Source organism: Python bivittatus, unplaced genomic scaffold, assembly GCF_059951505.1.
Source record: "Python bivittatus isolate LINGU-HERP-01145 unplaced genomic scaffold, Pbiv_v1 ctg000700_np1212, whole genome shotgun sequence".
In the NCBI taxonomy this organism is placed as follows: domain Eukaryota; kingdom Metazoa; phylum Chordata; class Lepidosauria; order Squamata; family Pythonidae; genus Python; species Python bivittatus.
This window is the reverse complement of record NW_028277098.1, coordinates 29,072,701-29,092,108: the sequence shown is the minus strand read 5'-3', so window position 1 is coordinate 29,092,108 and position 19,408 is coordinate 29,072,701. Positions and strand designations below refer to the sequence as shown.

General features: G+C 39.1%; 1 protein-coding gene across 2 annotated transcripts in view; it reads right to left on the bottom strand.

The window, feature by feature from the left end:
- Positions 1-19,408, bottom strand: part of SYDE2 (synapse defective Rho GTPase homolog 2) — a 46,803-nt gene that overhangs the window by 11,979 nt on the left and 15,416 nt on the right. For both annotated transcript variants that reach the window (XM_007437562.3, XM_088153328.1), the window contains exons 3-4: positions 11,252-12,348; positions 8,422-8,548 (exon numbers count right to left, since the gene is read on the bottom strand). In XM_007437562.3, the coding sequence (XP_007437624.2) occupies positions 8,422-8,548; positions 11,252-12,348 (1,224 nt within the window). The remainder of the gene's footprint in view (positions 1-8,421; positions 8,549-11,251; positions 12,349-19,408) is intronic.

Sequence of the window (19,408 nt, the reverse complement as noted above, 5' to 3'; positions counted from 1 at the left end):
TTTTAAATATAATGCATCATAGTAGTCACTACTACAAGCAAGTACAGGTTTTCCTCTTCCCCAGCTCAGAACTGTTGCAAATATTCTACTGATTGTTATTTACATATATTAATTCCACTGTGTCATGCCATTTAAAACAAAATTTTAGTATCTTCAGAACTGGACATTCAGGACAAAGCTGCTTGCCCCCCTCCTTGTTGCAAAGTCTTAACTCCCCTCCCCTCACATGCACCCCATCTATTCTGGTTCCTCTAGTGCAGGACTGCACAATACACAGCCCACCAACCAGCCTTGGGCAGCTCACTGATGTTTTTTAAAAACTCCATACATTCACTGCTGCCAAATGTCACTACTCCTAGGAAAGATCTGCCACTGCCATCTCAAAAGACTTGCTGCTGAGTGCCTCCAATACCTCCAAGCCTCACCAACACCACCAGCTCCAGCACCGCTGCCACTCTGCTAACTGCCAAACAGCTGATCAGTGTACCAGCTATTCCTTTGCAGTCCATGATTATTTTTCATTTATCAGCCTGGCCCTTTCTTCTCTACAAGTCGTGCAGGCCCGCTCTAGTGCATAACCAACAATTCCTGCATTAGATGCAGTCCCTCTCAAACCATGGACATGATCTTCAAAAATTGCAACGAATTATAATTTTTAATTTAACAGAAGTTAGAAATTATTAACTACATGTGGAGTAGTCATATGTACTGGATTTGGTTAATCTAATTTCCATTAAATTTTGTTTTCTTTGGAGGAGGGCACTCAAATGCCATGTGTAACCCTCAGCTGAAGGAGGTTTTATACCCCTAGTCTATTTCCATTTCCCCCAATTTAAATATTCAGATGTTGTTGGACTATAAATCTTATATCTGGCCATGTTGTTTGGAGATGATGAGTACTGTAGTGCAACAAAACCTGGAGGTCATGAAAAGACAGTACAAGAAGGATTTCATTCTTGTGTCTCAATCATCATTTACCATATCAGCAGAACTTGTAGCACAGAAATGAAAGTACAGTACTGTCCTATGTTATACTGAGACACTCAAACCCAAGCAGCAGAGTTCCTGAAAGTAAAACAATAAAGTAGCTGAAAGTAAAAGGAGGTACAGTACAGCTGAGCCCATATCATGCTTATGTTAATTGTGGTTGGTTAGTTTTTTTATCTTGGCTGCAGTGCATGTTATTTATTGATTTGTTATAATGTTTTTATTTTGTTTTTAATCATTGCTAGCCACCCAGAGTCATGTGTTTGAGATGGGCAGATGTACAAATTGAGTAAATACATACATACATACACACAACTACTTCCCTCCTCCAAAGGTTGGAAATTGCAGAATAGATCTTATCAAGCTAAAAATTTACCATATTACTTTGATTGTTCCCTTACATTAAGAAATAGTTCTTGGTGGAAGCAGAAAACACTTCAGTCAGATAAAATATTGGCCTAACTCTTTGCCTACTGTCCTACTGTTGTTTGAAAGGAGTTCTTGATTTAGGGGAGAATTCATCTTTTCTTGGCTATCACACCATGAATGTTATGTTACTTTTCTTTGATCTGACAAGAACACTTTTATTACATGTAAAGGTTGCCAAGTTTTGAGACAGCTGTCAATATCACTAACCAAATGCCCTAGGTTCTATTGAGCAATATGGTCCCCTGGGTCTCTTCAGGCTGCTTTTTACAGCTGTCTGATGTCTAAATGTCCCTTTATCCTTTAAAAAAAATTGTTTCTGATTTTTGATCAAAATAAATTGAATTTATTGATTGCTTTTTCAATATTACTAGATGGCATCCTATGCTTACTTGAAGGGCTGAGCAGCTGACTTGCACCTTCTGACCCTCTCCAACATTGCTCACCACCATCCTAGGCAAACCAACACAATCTCTACGCCTGTGTAGCTTAAGCTACACCATTCTATTTATTTCAGGAATCTCTCCAATCCCATACTACATTTTGTGCTATAAAATATCAAGGCACAAAAACAGATACATCATTTTCATGAACTATTAAAACCTAAGCTCAGATTTTAATTGCTTTGCTTTCATTTTATTCATGCAACCCATTGAACATATGCTGTGCCTTAATAAATAGTACCGTTTAACGGAGAATGAAAACAAAGAGCTGAAAGTAGGAAGCTGAGATACCAATTTAAGTATCTGCCAAATAAAGGCCTTGTTAATCCCCAAACCATGACAGAAATATCACTGCTGAATGTTTCTTAACAAAGCAAGACTTGTTGCAAGCCTCAGTGTGCCTACCACAAATCCTGCCCTATGACCCAACTGTAATGTGAACTGTGTTAATTGAAGACTTTGTTAAAAACAGAATTTTTAAGAGTAAAGCAAGGGGCTCCATTTCTACTCTTCATAGAAAGGGGGATTCAAAAAGCCCCAAGGACCAAATAATTTCAGGGTCACCCTCAGAATCTTGCAGGCCAGAAGGCTGCTTTTTTCTATAAATATTTCAAGTCAAGTAGTCCACAAAGCAGCACCCTAAACCAGCCTTTCCTCAACCTGATAATTCCCAGACATACCATAATTCAAAAGTTTAGATCAGTGTTTCTCAACCTTGGTCACTTGAAGATGTGTGGACTTCAACTCCCAGAATTCCTCAGCCAGCATGGCTGGCTGGGGAATTCTGAGAGTTGAAGTCCACACATCTTCAAGTGGCCAAGGTTGAGAAACACTGGTTTAGATGATGCCAGTTTAGGAAAGTCCTAAATCAAGAGCAGAATCAAATGCAGAGAATCTGATGCATGTAAATAACACATCTGGGCTGGGATATTTTGAAGACTGGAGGGGAACTAGTCAAGGGAGAGTTCTACCACCTTGCTAGCAAAGGAGTTGCTTTGCAGACAGCATAAAATACCTAAGAAAGAGGAAAGGAGCCTGCTATATATTTTTAAAAGTGTTCAATAGGAAGGCACTTTTAGAATGTCTTTTAACAGAATCAACACTGAGCTATGCAATCAAGTCACCTGGTCTTTTCAAAACACTTTCTCTTGTTTCATTCCTCTACAAAGTAAGTTACGAGCCCTCTGACCTTCCACCATCTCCTTTTACTAACCAAGGCCTTTAAGAGAGGGCAGTTATTTTTATGGACTGGCATCTCCTGACAGCTCTATTTTTCTTGTTCTAACCATCGCTGGCACAGAACTAATATAGGCAGCAACCAGAAAACACATACTTCTCCAATCCACCTCATTAATTTCTCATTTTTCTAACCCACTGAGCTGTCAACTATATGATATGCTTTACTACAAGAGAGTTCACATGGCTGGAAGCAGACATGATGCAGAAATATCAGAAATCAGCCAGCTGCTAAATTTGCTAAGGCACATTATTCTAAATGACATGTGCATTTCACTGTATGTAAGCCAGTGCCAGCCACAGAAGCATTTCTGAGTCAAGGTTTGATAATTAAATGTGCATTTCCTGACCAACAGAATAGTTCTTCAAAAGAGCAACAAAATAATGCTTTGAGACAAAGTCTTGGGAAAATGGTCAATGAACTTCCATGGTCTTTGACTTTAAAAGGAAAATGGAAAGTGGTGTTTCAATGAAGAGGAATTCTGAAGTTTTGGCAAAAGACTGGTACCAAGAACAATGGCCATTACTTTATTTATAAGGGTTGTGCAAATCACTTAACAAGATGCTTCTCTTTCAGCAAAGTGCCCCTTGAGAGACCTTCCTCAATGCCCAGAAGCTACTGCTTGATCTGCTGCTTCAAAGCCCTCCTAAGATAGCGGGCAAAAAAAAAACCCTAATCCAGCCTAACCTTTACAAATGTAGACATTAAAATATCCCTTCCCCAGCAGAATTCGTTCTAATTAGATAGCAGAGATATTTTCTTCCCTTTTACTCGCCCAAGTCAGTTAGAGACATATTCTAAGAACAGGATTCATTATCTGGTGCCACCTTAGGCACCCAAAGAGCCATATGTTTGTTTTTACAAGGCACACTTCTAGCTTTTTTATTACACTTCTAGTGGCATCTGCAGGAGTAAAAAAAAAAAATCAAAATATCAATTGAAACCCCACCCCTTTTGAATGTGGGTCGACACATACATGTAGAAAGGGATAAGCTTTAGATCATGCTGCTAAGACCACCATCTTTACTTTTTTGTTACCCCTACAGACACCTCTGCAATTCCAAGAAAGTGTCTAGAAAGCTGAGACCTTAAACAAAAAGTAACCAGGATCTTGAAGGAATTGTAGGGTGACGCCTTAGTCATCTTCATGACTATTAGTCCTTATCTAGATTTCTCGTTTTTCCAGTACAATTGGTATGTTTCAATGCTTAGGTTTGTTTTTTTTTAAATTAGAGGGATTTTTAAAATTAGCCTCAAAGACCAACCCAAAAAATCAAGGTGTCGTCTCTTCCCTCCTACCAAGCATCTCATGAGCATTTTCTACTGGAAACAGTCAGGAGAAGGGGCCCCACATGAGCAATGCCAACAAAAACTCTGCCACCCACAGAGCAGAATTTACAGTACTCAAGTAAATTCCATTACTAATGATCCTATTCCAAAACAGAAAAGGTTGGATGGGGAGTTTATCAGTTTGGCCCCTAAGGCAGAGGCATTTGTGCATTAGCCAAGCAGCTGTTGAACAATCCATGCCCCCCCTTTTTTTTCCAGCTCTGATATTAGGGAATGGTGGAAACTGGGGGGGGGGGATCTCTGCAGCTTTGAAGATGGGAAAAGTCTGATTGCTTGGCATTCTCACCAAAGAGCAGAACTCCACTCGCTATGACAAATAAATAATAAAGTCAACTCCCTCCAGTTTCTGAGCTTTCAACAGGTGCTGTTTGGAAACTAAGATTAATGATGACTGAGAGGTATCTTTTTAAACTTGAAAGCTGAGGTTTCTAGGACATGAAACTCTGCAGCTGATTCCAGTCTCTATTCTTGCTATTACAAGACAGAAAACTATCCTTGCATTGCTACATGCCCAAAATAAATCATAGGTAATGGGCTTTGAAGATTAAAAATTTAGTAGTCTTATGTATTAAGCATTCAGGCACTTCAATATGTGTGGCAGACAGAAAACATGTGGTATTTTCACCCATTCTCAGCTACAAAGTCATATTTTGATATAAGGATGAAAAACCATCTGCCATGAGTGTTGATTTCTTTGTTTTACTTCTGAAGGCTGTAGGGACATGTTGACATTGGACTGGACCAATTTTCTTTTTTCTTTTTATGTTGCAGTTTTAAAGGGCCAAAATAACTGCAGTAACCCTCACAGATTACATTATGACCATTAGACTACAGGGGTTTTTAAAAAGTCTTATATACCAAGAGTTATTAGCTACATGTCTAACCACTCTGTCATGTTCAGAGGTGAACAGAGGCTAAGGATGTGCAAGGAGCATGGTCTGTTCCTTAGAAGTGCTGTGTATAGACTTCCCACAAGCAATTGGCTGGCCACTGGTGGAAATAGGATACTGGTTCCAAGGATTAATGCTTGTTCTAAGTCAGCAAAACTCCTCTTTTCATTATGGAGAGCACTACAATGCAAAGTCTGTGCATATAAGTAAAAGCAGCTGCGACAGCTCAAACTAAAAGGGGCAAGATTACAAGAGACTTTCTAATTCCAAAACAGCTGCAATTCAAACAATGTTGCTTGAAACTGCCCATCCCACAGGAAATTCCACCCTTGAGATCTTCTTGTCACCCAAGAAGAGTAAAACAGGAATTTTCCATAAAAAGGAAGCTATGAACATTTTATTCAACTCCGTGACAATGTAAAAACATGAAGGAAATTTAGCAGATGACTCAAGATGGTATCCCAAGGAAGATATTTCTATTCATCTATATAGGAGATGATGCTTAGAACGTGTAACAAAATGTTGCTGGGCAGAGTTCTGCTGCTCAGGGTTGCAGATCCTCCATCTGTTTCTTGCCTGCACATGTATCCACTTTTCATTACTACTGTGCATACTCAGTCCTCACTGAGTTGTTCTGGGAGGCAAAATCCTACTGAGATGTTTCCCCCACCAAGACCTTTTGAACTTCTGCACACCTATGAGCTCTCTAAAACCTCTTGAAAATTTCTGAGATACATAAGCAATGGTACTCCATCTGAAATTTCAAATGGCAGAAATAATTAACTTTCTTGCATAAGAAACAAAGAATGTACACTTTCTTGAAACAAATGTACCACTGCATAGATTCAGGTACAATAAATATTTAAATAAGATTTATGCAAACTTATTGCACAGGATAGGGAAGCTATTTGGGTCATAATATGGAATAGGATTATTTAAATTTCCCCCTTCTGATTTATAAGGCAATAGGTACTATGAACATGAATTACTTTTCAGTGTGCATGTAGCTTATATGTTAAGCATCTCAGAGAAATAATAAATTCTATCCTTATTGCTAGATATGAAATAAGTTCTCAGAGCTTTTCCAGTATTCCCATTGATTCATAGCTCCAAGAACTTCTTGAGCAAAATAGTTCTGGATTTACACAAAGCTTACATTGGTTTCAAACAGAAGAGAATGGAAGAGAATTTATATTGTTTCTTTGTTCACTAGAGCAAGCTCATTTCCTAGCTGCAAAAAGAAAATTGAACAAACCTATGTGTGCAGCTACCTCCCTCAGTCACTTTTCAGTTTGGAACTGGGTTCCACGTTGTGAGACACTGGGAAATAGTCCGAGGAAACAGCCACAGCACTTAATTGGAGCCCTAAAGCAGCCACCTTTTCTCCTCTTCAGCTAAGTCTACCATGCGCACTTTAAGCAGTCTGAAGCTAGAGCCTTGGGTGAAAAAAGCAAAGGCTATACATATGTAATAGGTAAGCTATGTACAGGTACTCCTCAACTTACGACCATTCGTTCAGCGACCGTTCGAAGTTACAGTGGCGCTGAACTTATGACTAGTCCCCAAAGTTATGCCTGTTGCAGTGCCCTCGCGGTGATCAAAATTCAGGCGCTTGGCAGCCCACCTGTACTTACAACTGCAGCGGTGCTTCAACTTCCCCCACCTGCCTATCTTCTCCCATCTATGCCCTTTGGGTCCCCTGCCGCTCTGTGCTACACCGCCCCAGCTGACCTTCCCTATCTTCTTGCTCTGACTGCTGATGAGGCATGCCTGCCCTGGCCCTCGCGAGGCAGCTGCTGGCTACACAAGGCTTTCTTCCCCAGGTTGCGCACGGTGGTTTCCTCATGAAACCTGGCTTAGATAGCCTCAGTTACTGGGCTGGGGTAGCTGGGGCTTCCTGGGGCATGGTGGCTTTGCGCTGCGCTGTTGGAGCTTCCTGGGGTGTGGTGCCTTTGCGCCGTGCTGCTGCACCAGGTGGGCTTCACGCAGTACAAAGGGGCTTCCTGATGTGCTGTGGCTCTGGGGCTTTTTGCTGGGGCTGGGCTTTGCACAGCGCAAAGGGGCTTCCTGGCATGCCATGGCTCTGGGGCTGCAAAAAGCTTGTGGCCCCAAAGCTGCAGCATGCTAAGCAGCCTGTGAGCTGCAGCATATTCTTTCCTTGGCCTTCCTGAGCTTGTGCTGCACCGAAGCACCCTCCTTCCCCAACTCATGTGCAGCCTGCGCCGGCCCTTCCAGGCCTCCCCCACCACACAACACCCCTGTGCTCCTTACCTGGGGCTCCCACCTCTTCCCACTTAATGACACGCGTGTCTTGGGGTTACAACAACCCAGAAATTGCAATTGCTAAGTGATGCGGTCACATGACATTGTGCTTTACAACTGCATTGCTTAGTGACAGAAATTCCCATCCCAACTGTGGTAGAAAGTTAAGAACTACCTGTACAGACAAGCTTCTCATCTGTGTACTGGGGGTTAGCAGTTGAAATCTGAAGATTCATTGGTTCGTGCCTTTAGAATTTCTGCTCTCATTTAAAAAAATGAACAAATCCCAATTTTCTCCATTAAAAAAATGTGTTCACAAGGATCTTACAGCCGATTTACCCTTTTCATCAAGATGCGGAAACTGTTAAACAATAATTTTACACACTTTTTTGTTAAGCTGTGAATATACTAAAAGCAGATAATGCTACAATAAAGCACCTCCCAGGCTCAGGTCACTCTGCCCGTGCTCAGGTTCCACTCATATATTGACTAGAATCTAGAACAGTGTTTCTCAACCGTGGCAACTCAAAGACATGTAGACTTCAACTCCCAGAATTCCCTGGCCAGCACTGATCTAGAACAAAACTGATTCTAGAATCTAGAACAAAAATGACAGTATTGGTCTTACAAAGATAAAAATATCCTCAGCTTGCATTAGTGACAAGCTTACCATAGCAGGCAGATGCCAGTTCAAAAGGCTCACTTTTAGGACATTATTTGTTAAAAACTACTTTCAGGATTTGCTTATACAATACAGTACACAATAAAAACCCTAATGACATTCCGAGCATTGATTTATCCCTTCTGTAAAAAGCAAATTTCTTACCTGTAATCACATTTATATCTGGGTACTGAGTTTCACAGAGAGTAACTGCTTTGCTATCCTTCTCAAATGCCTCTCGGAGCTCTTTCTTCACAGCTGCTGACCCACATAAACGGTACAGCCCTACAACCTAGAAACAAAATATAAACCTTACCAGAGCAACCTCATTTAGTTCAATGAGTATTAAACTATAAACCAAATATCCAACAGAAATACAATTTTAAATACGCTTAATGTATCAAGGTGTCCATGAAAGACTCTAAAAGGACTGGAAGCCAACCTGTATCATTAGTATGAAATAAGTCTTTTACCAGAAAAAGGAAGCAAGATTATCCACGTTGCATAAAGTATATTGACTGTGCTAAACAAATGTGGTTTATGGAGGGGTGATAGCTATTTTAATTGTAATGAATACAGTGTTATAACAGGACAGGGGAAACCCATGTTCACCCACATTCAGCCACAGAAGCTTACTGAGTGACTTCACATTCAGTTCAAGATGCCTTTCATCACCCTAATGGCTCAGGTCCTCCTTACCTTCAGCATTGTCTAACCTAGTAGAGTCTGCCTGCCTACTCTATTAGAATTCCTCCCCAAGAAGTCAAGGAAGAGGATCCTGGAGGGACTTTCTTGGAGACAGACATTTACTGTGGAATAGCTTGCCTCCTGAAATGAGGATGGTCCCTTCCCCATTCTTAAAGTGTTATGAGCTGTAAAACAAGGTTTATGGATTAGTGTGCTGTGCAAAACTAGACATTTGTGGGTTAATAAACTGAGGTTAAACAAACCATGGCTTAAACAAGCCATGGCTTACCACAATATACAAACTCAGTCTTTATCTCTCAACCCACCACACCTGACATGGTTATTGTTGGGGCAAAATGGAAAAAGGAACACCGTGTACATTGTCTTCTTAATAATAAATTAATTATATTAATTCAATTTTGGTGATGCATTTATTGCAACTTGGACTTACAGAGATGATTTGTCTGTTTTTATAGAAGCAAAGATTTCCTTCTGCACGGAGTATAACCAAATATCATGTAGCCCTCAAGAAATCTTATGCCAGACAATTTGCTAGCAGTAAAACTTATTTAAAAGGCTCTTCTGATTAGAAACCCACAAAGTTTAATAAATATGCCTTAAGGAATGGACCAACATACTTTCAGACGAAAAGAAACAAAATTGTAAATCATACTGTGAAAGAGTGTCATTGCTTCTTTCATAGCAAACGTAGAATTAATCCCTAAGAGTTTTTTCAGAAGGCAATTTCAAAAGCTGTATTGTCTTAGCACTTTTAATGGAAAGGTAGAATAGAAATTTAATAACAATAGCACCTCATGTGTAAACTATATGTAACACTCTTTTGGACGCACCATTAATACAAATGAATGTTATTTCAGTTATAGGACAAAGCATCATTACTGCATGATGCAATGTATAGGAGTCAGATGCTGAATATATCTGGTATTAATTTTTTTAAAATCCAAATATTTCTCATCTAAAAGCATCCTGTTAGAGTGGTAGAATCCAAACCAGAACTATATGTTTACATGCTACTTGAACTTCAGGATTACATTTTCTCTAACAAATGGAGAAATGGATAAACAATTCTTTTGTAATCTAAACTAAAGCAGTACAAAAAAGCTTTAGTTATCAACATTAAATACCAAAGAGTATTATGGTACTTTAAATATTAACTCATTTATTACATTTTCCCCCAGAACCTAGTCCACAAAGCTCACACCACAATGTATTTGCTAGTCTTTTGTTATTTTTTCAATCCCCTTTTGGAAATTGCTAGATTAATGGTCTTTAAAAGCACTACATTATCGTGGGTTAAGGGACAAGGTAAAGCATGTTGAAAATCTGACTGTTCTTACAACCTGAGTACTAAAGGTCTACACACAAGGCATTTAACTTTCCCATAATAGGGAATCTTGCTCTTAATGCATAAAGATTTTCAGTGGTATCCATGTACTGAATACTGGGGTAGGGTTTGTGGGTGTTCCTGGACCTTCTTACCCACTTATATTTTTAACCGTCATGTGCATATTCTGAATATATCCTTTATCCTTAAGGCTGCCCAGGAGCATCTTCTTAATCCTATCAAGCATCCACACTGGGATTCTAAAGGCATGGTGGCTAACAAGCTACCTGTTATACTGAAAAATAGATTTCCTACATCTCATGCCAAACATTTTCTATAACCATGTTAGATATCTTTTTAAAATCAGTTGGCCTTCCATGAGCTTCAGGAAGGCAGAGAGAAGAGAGTTGGTTTAAATCATTCTAATGGGCTTCATGGTTTCAACAACTCTGAGCCTTTGAGATGGGGGAAAAATCAGATAAAAACTGCCTGAAGTGAAAGCAAATAATCCTATTATGACTGAATGATGCAACAGCCTGCTGTGATAGCGGCAACATTTTGGAGAATGCCTACAATTCCCACAGAAGCAACATATAAAGTTACCCTACAAGAAAAGCCCTCTACCCTCAGTTTTGTTTAACTACAACTTTCATATCCTACATCCTGTTCATTTGAGATTTTCTGTCTTTATAAACACAAAAGCCACCATTACACTATAGGTTTGGAATTTTAGGCCAGCCACCTAAAATGTAGCAAATACAATAGGATTGCAGGCTTCTCAAAAGTTGCTGATTCTTTTTATTCATCTGCATCTTGTACTCTAATGTTATGAAGCCCATAATGATGGTCAGCTGTCCAAACAAAGAAAATGAAGGACTACAAGATGTTGCATTCTTTGTATTTAAATAACTATATAGCACAACAACAATGTAATATTGACAGAGGCAAACTTTATTTCTTTACCTGGCAACCTCTTTTTTCAATCTCCGTAATGCACTTCTTCATCAAGAGAGGCACCATCAAACCTTCATTTTCCTTCTCAACAACTTTCCGAGCATCAACTCCAAAGAGTATCGGTTCTCGTTCTCCATCTGTTCCACAGACAGAGTTCTCCCACTGTTCCAGAAGGGTTAGCTTGACATAAATAAGACCTCTAGGCTCCAGTTTTACTGCCAACTGATGAGTCCTCGTCACTCGAAAAAGAGCAGGAAGAACTACCGTACCATGGCAGCAGACCCGATTCTTCCTTGGCATGGGCTCCCAGCTAAAAACCACTAATTTTAAATGCTGAGCATTTTCTATTTCTATGTTGAAAGTGTGATCCATGTCCAAAAAAGTTGTTCTGCAAGTCAGCAAGGCGGTCCTTGCTTTATTTACTGAATCTACCTGAATTGCACAGAAGACATCTTTTGAGTCCATCCTTGGTGGTTTCAGATCTTCTGCACCATAGAAGTGAATGCTCATGAGTCCAGATATATACTGGGAACATTTGGGTTGGTCAGCAAAAGTGTAGTGTCTAAAAGCATCAATGTCTATTTCTGATTTATTACCCATATTGCCTGGGAATACTTCCTTTCCTTTCCCAGCCCTGCTTTCAGCTGCATATTTCCCTGATTTTGTTATAAGCTCAGGTGAGTCCCCATCACTGAGGTAGCCCCCTTTGCTGGAAGATTTGGAAGTCCCACTGTTTTTCTTTTTGTAGCTGTGTTGAGAAGATACACTGCTATCAAGATGATACCGGCTTATAACATTCCTGCTAGCAGCTGCCGTTACATTTCCAGAAGAAGCCAATGGTGCATGGCTTACCTCTGGGCAATTATTTTTAAGCAACAAAGAATTGTCTGAGCTATTATGGCTTGAATTTCCTTTGACACTGAGCTTCCTGCTGAGTTCTGGCAATTTTTTCATCTTCATGGAAAGTTTCCGGACGGTTCTTGGGGATTTTATTTTATCAGGGAAAGGCCAGTTTATTGAGCTACCTTTTTTCAATGGGCTTGGGCTTGGAGGAGAATATTCTGCTATTCCTGTCTCAGCCTTGTTTGCAGACATGATTCCAGGACCTTTGAAAAAAGAAAAGAAATATCAAAAAGAATACTTGGAAATAAGAAACTGCTTCTTTGTCATGATCTGAAAAAGTGCTCTATTTAGAAAGGTGCTGAACAGCAGCTACGCTACTCCCATAAACACCCCTTCCTGTGTGCACCAGCCAGAACAACTAAGACCATGTCTCTTCCTTTCCTTAAGAGACAAAGGAGGCAGATGCTACCTAGGAATCACTGACCCATCCCTGCTGCTCATGGACCATTCTGCTAGTTTTGTGGTCTCACGTATGTTAAATTGATGTCTTTCAAAGAAGATGTTGAATGCAGCTGCTTTGTTTCAGCAACTCTTCTGAAAATGGAGTTCTATGTCTTATCTACACTCCCAAGTTCTGGAAAAGATTGGAAAATAAATGGAACCACTTTGCTTTAGCATCTATGTGTTTAACAGCTGTGCCCTGGCCTTTTACTATCATTTCAAAGGTGGTCCAGGATGTTATTTCACAGTAATTTGCTTTTTTCTGTTTTTTTTTTCTTGGCAAACAAATACGTATGGCTCTTCCCATTATGGCAGAATGAGCTTACAATATATCTGGAATCAATCCTCCCCAAAGTTCCAACATGACTTATCTCTTTGAGCCCCCTAATAATTCCTTTCTTACACAAAGCTTGTTACATTTATCAAAGGAATCTGAACATCATGAACAACCACCAAGGAAATAAAACAATCAACATTAGATTCATAAAGAATTAGTTATTTGCTTATTCAAGGTTTTTTTTAAAAAAACTGTTTAATAGGAGGAAAAAAATAAAAATATAAAACTGGAATACAGCATACAATAGTAGCATTTTATACACCACGGCCTTTCATAGTGAAAGGTGAGCCTCCACAAACTGGTTCCTACCTCGGAGAAGTGGAAAACATACAAAACCTAAGGCTCATCTAGACATCTTCACATCATATCCATGTTTATTGTCCAATAAGTCTATGAAATTCTAATTCTATTAGAAATATTCAAAAATTCTACAATGTCTCTATTGTGTTACAAATTCAGCAATTTCATATATCTAAGTATTAAAAACAGATGTTCAGTGCAGACTGTAAACTGTAATTTAGTATAATGGGGGGGGGGCTACAGCTCAGAGACAATCCCTTAGCATCCCTTCTGAGACAACAGGACATCACCAGACCACAGTACCACAATATGGAGAACAAAAATGCAGACTTTCAGCAGTGCAATTTTTCTAGGAGGCATGTTATGTGTGTATGTCAAAAATAAAAGGACTTTGGAATGTTTTATGGACACATTTCACCTTAAACCTCAAAATATGAAGCCATTGTTCCTGTAGAATTGGGAGAAAATAAGGAAAAATGATTCTTTAACATATTCTTTTTCCTCTAGCCTTCTAAAATGTACCCAAAGGGACAAGAATTAATATCTGGAAAGCACAGATCCTATCATTTTAAACATTAGAGCAAGAGGTGAACGTATCATATGTCTATTCCTGTACTAAAGTTGGAAATTATCTCTTTTTCTTTTCCTACTTTTTCTTTTCTTGTATTTCCTTTCTGATCTCTTCTCTTTTTATTCTTTTCTTCTTCATAATTTTCTTATATTTTATTCTTTACTGAAATTTAATAAAGTGTATTAAAAAAAAAAAAGAAAGCACAGATCCTAGCATAATCAATCATCAAAGGGACTAGAGCATCCTTTGCTCATCTGTGCCCTACACTGCAATGAGCACATTTATTCACTAAAAACTAAAGCAGTCACGCACTTGCCCCTTGCTTCAAGTTTTCTTTCCCTGGGCTTCATGGTATAGGAGTGGGGTGGGGGAAGGGACTCAACTCCTGGTAGCTGCGTTGACACTTCTAGAGTTTCCACAGTAGTGATCTGCTACTGCCTTCTTCTAGGATCTTGGTTTTTTAATTTTCCAGTCTGGGTCTCACCCACCCAACAACCAAGCAGGTCTGATTGCCTAGCTTAGACATTCCAACTCAAAGGGGGAAAAACCCGAACAAAATCTAAGCAAGTGCTTATGAAAACACTATCAAATACCACTATTACTACTGAGATACATATATTTTAGGATGCTACTGCGAACATGAGCCCTATTGCTCAGTGACTAAGCAAGCACGGTGTTTCTACAAAATCACACAAATCATTCCATTCTCTCGCAGCCCACCCAATTAGAAACTGAGGCTGAAAGAAACAGCATCCATCCATAATAATAACCAAATAACCCTGTTACTTTCTTAAACAGGAGCTAAGTAACTCTCTTCCTTGATAGAAATTCACGATAAGGTTTTGTTTTTAAAAAATGATGATTATACTGCACAAAGTACGCTTTCCAGACCCTCAGTGAAAGTTCTTGTTTCGCTCAGCCGCTATGCTTCTGTTGAGGCTATTTCCTTACATGGAATAGACTATTTCTAGCACACCCGCTGTGCTTTTCTGCCAAGCAGCTCATAAAAAATGTGGTATTTGATAAAACTGGACAAAGGCTTCTCTTGTACTGCAAATCACAGCACAGTCTCACTGGTGGGTTGTTCTGAAGCATTCCGTAGTAATCAGGGCAAAGTTTTAATTAATTAACATTAATCTTTTTCTGTCAGAAGCCTCTGGCAAAGGCTTAGAAAAGCAAGCCAAAATATTAAAAACTGCGAAGTCAATCTAACATTCCTGACATTTTACGTCTAACTTCCGGTGGCTTCAGCAAGTCTTCCTATTCTTTAATTGTTAGATGATAAATGATGTCAAAGGGACATTGGAATCTTTCTTGGCAGTATAGCAACTGTATATTACAGCAGTGTTTCTCAACCTTGGCAACTTTAAGACCTGTGGACTTCAACTCCCAGAATTCCCCAGCCAGGCTGGCTGGGGAATTCTGGGAGTTGAAGTCCACAGGTCTTAAAGTTGTCAAGGTTGAGAAACACTGTATTACAGACACAGATGGTACAGACAACATTTTGTAATCCACTAAAACTGTTTTACCAACCAACAGTTATAAGTGATATTATCACTATAGGTTGTGAGCATTTGATATTTCTAACTCTGTATTCCATTATACAGATTATCTTTAAATCCTCCTAAAAAGAAAATAAGTATTTTCTTAAGTCATATGGTCATTATTGATCAATTCAGAAAATGTCCTTACAGCAGTATATCCTGGACACAGTATATTAAAAATGATATAACAAGTGTGCCTGTTCCTTCTGTACGCACTTTCATAGCACTTATTCAACAGAAGCCCTATTTTTATAAGGATTTACATTCACCACAGCTTCTAAAGGCCAAAAGTCTTCATGACTAAAAGTGATAATTAATATAAATAAATAATCTGGAGTTCTGTTTACATTAATCATGGAGTGTAAAATTATGAAATGGTTCATTCTTAGCACTGCTTTGTTGTAATAATTCACATTTGCATTAGCAGATATTAAAATTTCTCTGAAAAAAAAAACTATGAAGAGCCATTTGTCATATAGTCCTATAATTTTATTATCAAACAAGCCCAAATTTGCCCAATGTATAGATTCTAAGACAGAAGTCTCTATAAGTGATATCTATAATCTGCCCGCCTGCCCTGCCCTGCCCTGCCCTGCCCTGCCCTGCCCTGCCCTGCCCTGCCCGCCCGCCCATCCATCCATCCATCCATCCATCCATCCATCCATCCCTAATGCAATGTTCCAGAATCAGTTCCAAAAAGACAAATGTAGCACTGGTCTGCAACTCTTTAAGCAGCCATTTTTCCCCGGAACATCTGGAAGCTGCAGAAGTCAGCTGTGAAAGCACCTGAAGCACTTCTTCCAAATTATTTCTAAAGCAGTGTATGGCTATTTTGCCTGTGTATGTGTGCCTATGTACATGTAAGAATTATTTTACACAATCTTCATTAAATCAAATGGAAATGGCCTGCAGTTAATCTATTCTCACTTTTTCAGTGGGTTTGTGCCTGTTATTAAGTATCTGCCATGAAAAGCAGCTACTACTATCTTCACAAACCAGCTTTGCTAGCTTTTTCATTTATAAATACACATATAGTTATTTATACACAAAAATGGAGAAAGAAAATACTATTTTGGTGATCAGTTTAAATTCACTGTTTGATATTCTAAGTTTTAAAGCTTTCTTAGATGTTAATACTTTTTTTAAGAATATATGTTGTGTTGCATAATTATGTTTGCTTTATATAGTTAAAAAAAAATATAAGGCTTTTGCAATAGGATAACTGCAATAATCCACATGTGCATTATTTTTGCCACAGTTGCTTAGGAATAAAGGATTTCATACACTTAGACCGACTACTTTCCACACAGGCTTGGAAGCTAGTAAATGAATAAATAATCTCCTCCTGTATCTACTAAATAAAAGTTCATTTACTATAGCAAGCCAATCCTAATTAAATTAACATTATCCAACGCTGCTCAGACAGGTGCAAATTCATCTCATAAATCAATACTATCCTCAAGAATCTTCCTCTGTAATAGTAGATCAATAGATCTATTGCCCTGAATTGAACACTTTCATTTTGCCTCGCTTAAACTGGCATTTAAAAAGTGTTATTAACAGGTTTTTCTCCTTTCAAAAGAAGTCTATAAGCTCACATTGAGAAACCTCTGAACTAAAAGGTCTTGTCTGATCAGCTCAGTCCCTCCCTTTCTTTGAAGTCTCGCCCCATGGCCCTGTTACTGGCATACGATTGTGCAGCCCTTTGACTGCACACACACACAAAAGGTAAAGAGGTGCTTTGCAGTGCCCGTGACTGTGCACGTAGCATCGGTCTTCGGCTACTTAAACTAAACGTCTCTTCCCAGAATTGCGCTGCAATTGCAGAGGACAGCCATACAATCCCAGGAAAAGATACCACTATTTGCAGACTGGCGTTACACCCCCCCCCACACCCACAAAGTGCCGCGTAACCTTTTTACCTTTGAATCCAAAAAACTGCACAGTGCTAACTGTCCACAGGCAACTGGAGCAATGCTTCCAGAAAGGGTTTTTTCCCTTTCCTGTAAGAAGAGTCAGCTCCATCAGGAGTGTTCACCTCCAGACACCTAGATCACACGTGAATGCTATTTGTGCATCCACTTATGTGTGCATAAGAGTTCTAGGCACATGGGCTCTGGCTGTCCTCACTGTGAGTAAGCAGCTCCTGACAAGTTTCCAGTGAGGTGATGTGGTCAAAAATGTTTTCCCAAATGTTTGCAGAAGGCCAAAGCTGCAGGCTTCTCCTCCCACTACAAAAGCCTTAAAAATTCAAGAGAGCCACAACGTTTACATGAAAAAATAAGACAGTAAGATAAAATCACAGGCAATTTATCCAAATATGGACTACCAGACTTCAGGAAGTTCATGACATACTCTAGTTCATTTCAGTCTCTCCCTTAACTTAAAATACTACCTTCTCTATTTTTTAAAGGAAGTCTGAAAGGAACTAGGCATAGTTCTATAAACATCATCTCCAAAAGCCTCTCCATTAAACACTATAGTTAAGATGGAAATAGCAATTGCAATGAGAAGACAAACTTATTTTGAGAAGGCTTGCAATTGCCTAAAAAAGGGTTTCTTCTAGGACAAGCAGTGCTTATACTTTGTGATAAGAAAAAGCTGCTCCTTCACTCTAGAACGTTTTTTTAATGGCAGAGAGTATGGGAAATCACTGCGCTAAGGGAAAATAAAACAATAAATTCTAATGGACTTATGAGCCTGCAATTTAAGCACTGTGCCATCTTCTGGGAATGCAATTCATGAAGTACTTCTGTGCTACGTAGTACAAGACCTGTTTTTAATAATCCTTCAAGAGGAACAGTTCTGGTGCCAGATTTAGATATCCACACAGTGTCACAGCACTGAAAGAGAAATCTACTTTCTTTATAAAGAGGAGTCAGTAAGTCACTTTAGTATCCAGAACTTTGGAGCTGTACAGAATGGGCATCAGCAGAGAAGTGGCAAAGGACAGCAAGTGATGAAACCTGCATTGTGACATTGCAAAGCAAACTGCTCCTTCGGGACTTGTATATAATGTTGCAATGTAAATAAAAAAAGGCAGAGCTTGCATCATGATGTCACCACTGCACCTTTTGTTATTTCGTCATTATTATAGTTGGCTGTGGATGGGGAATAGGGCAAGAGGGAGGGGTATGTAGAATGGAGCAAATGGAGAAAGCATGATGAGAGCATTCTCATGCTGAGTTCACTGTTCATACAGGTAGTCCTTGTTTAGTGACCACAATTGGGACCAGTCATTAAACAAAACAGTCACTAAGTGAAACCACGACTATGCTTATGATCTTACTTCAGTTTTCCTTTGCTTTACAAGCCTGCAAAGGTTGTAAATGTGAGGATTGGTCATAAAGTTACTTTTTTATCACTGTTGTAACTGTGAATGGTTACTAAATGAGGCTAAACAAGGACAACCTGTATTTAACCATTTTTTTCATGTGCCCTAACATCTCCACAGTGCATTTTTTTCTACTTCTCTACCAACAGTTAAGGCAGGCAAGTGTACAATATGCAAACTAGGATACATTTCCTTGTATATCGCATAGGATGAAAAACCAGATACAGAGCATAGTTTTATATTATATTATCAGTTTACCTAAGGAAGTTATTCAAGCAATAGTTTTCACCACACAATCGGTTAAGGTTATAATAAACATGGAATTTAAATTCAATCCATTCCAATATATTAACATTTCCATTAGTTGTTAGATGCCCAACTCTGAGCTGTTTCCTGATGACTGTGGACAAATATTCATTGTCCTCAACTGTTTTTAGTAATAGCTCAAAGCTCTTTCCAATCCGTCAACTTCCCTTTATCAAGATGACTTTGGGCATATAGTGCAGGCAGAATTGTATGCCCAATGCATGTGAGTTTCTGCACAGGATGAAAAACCAGATACAGCACATCATTTTTTATGGTTGCCCTAAGGTCTATCTCACTTGCTTCTTTTCTGCATCCATACATACAGATAGTCCTTGACTTACAACCATTTGTTCAGTGACCATTCAAAGTTACAACAGCACTGAACAAGGGAGACTTAAGACGGGTCCTTGGAGTTCCGGCTGTCACAGCA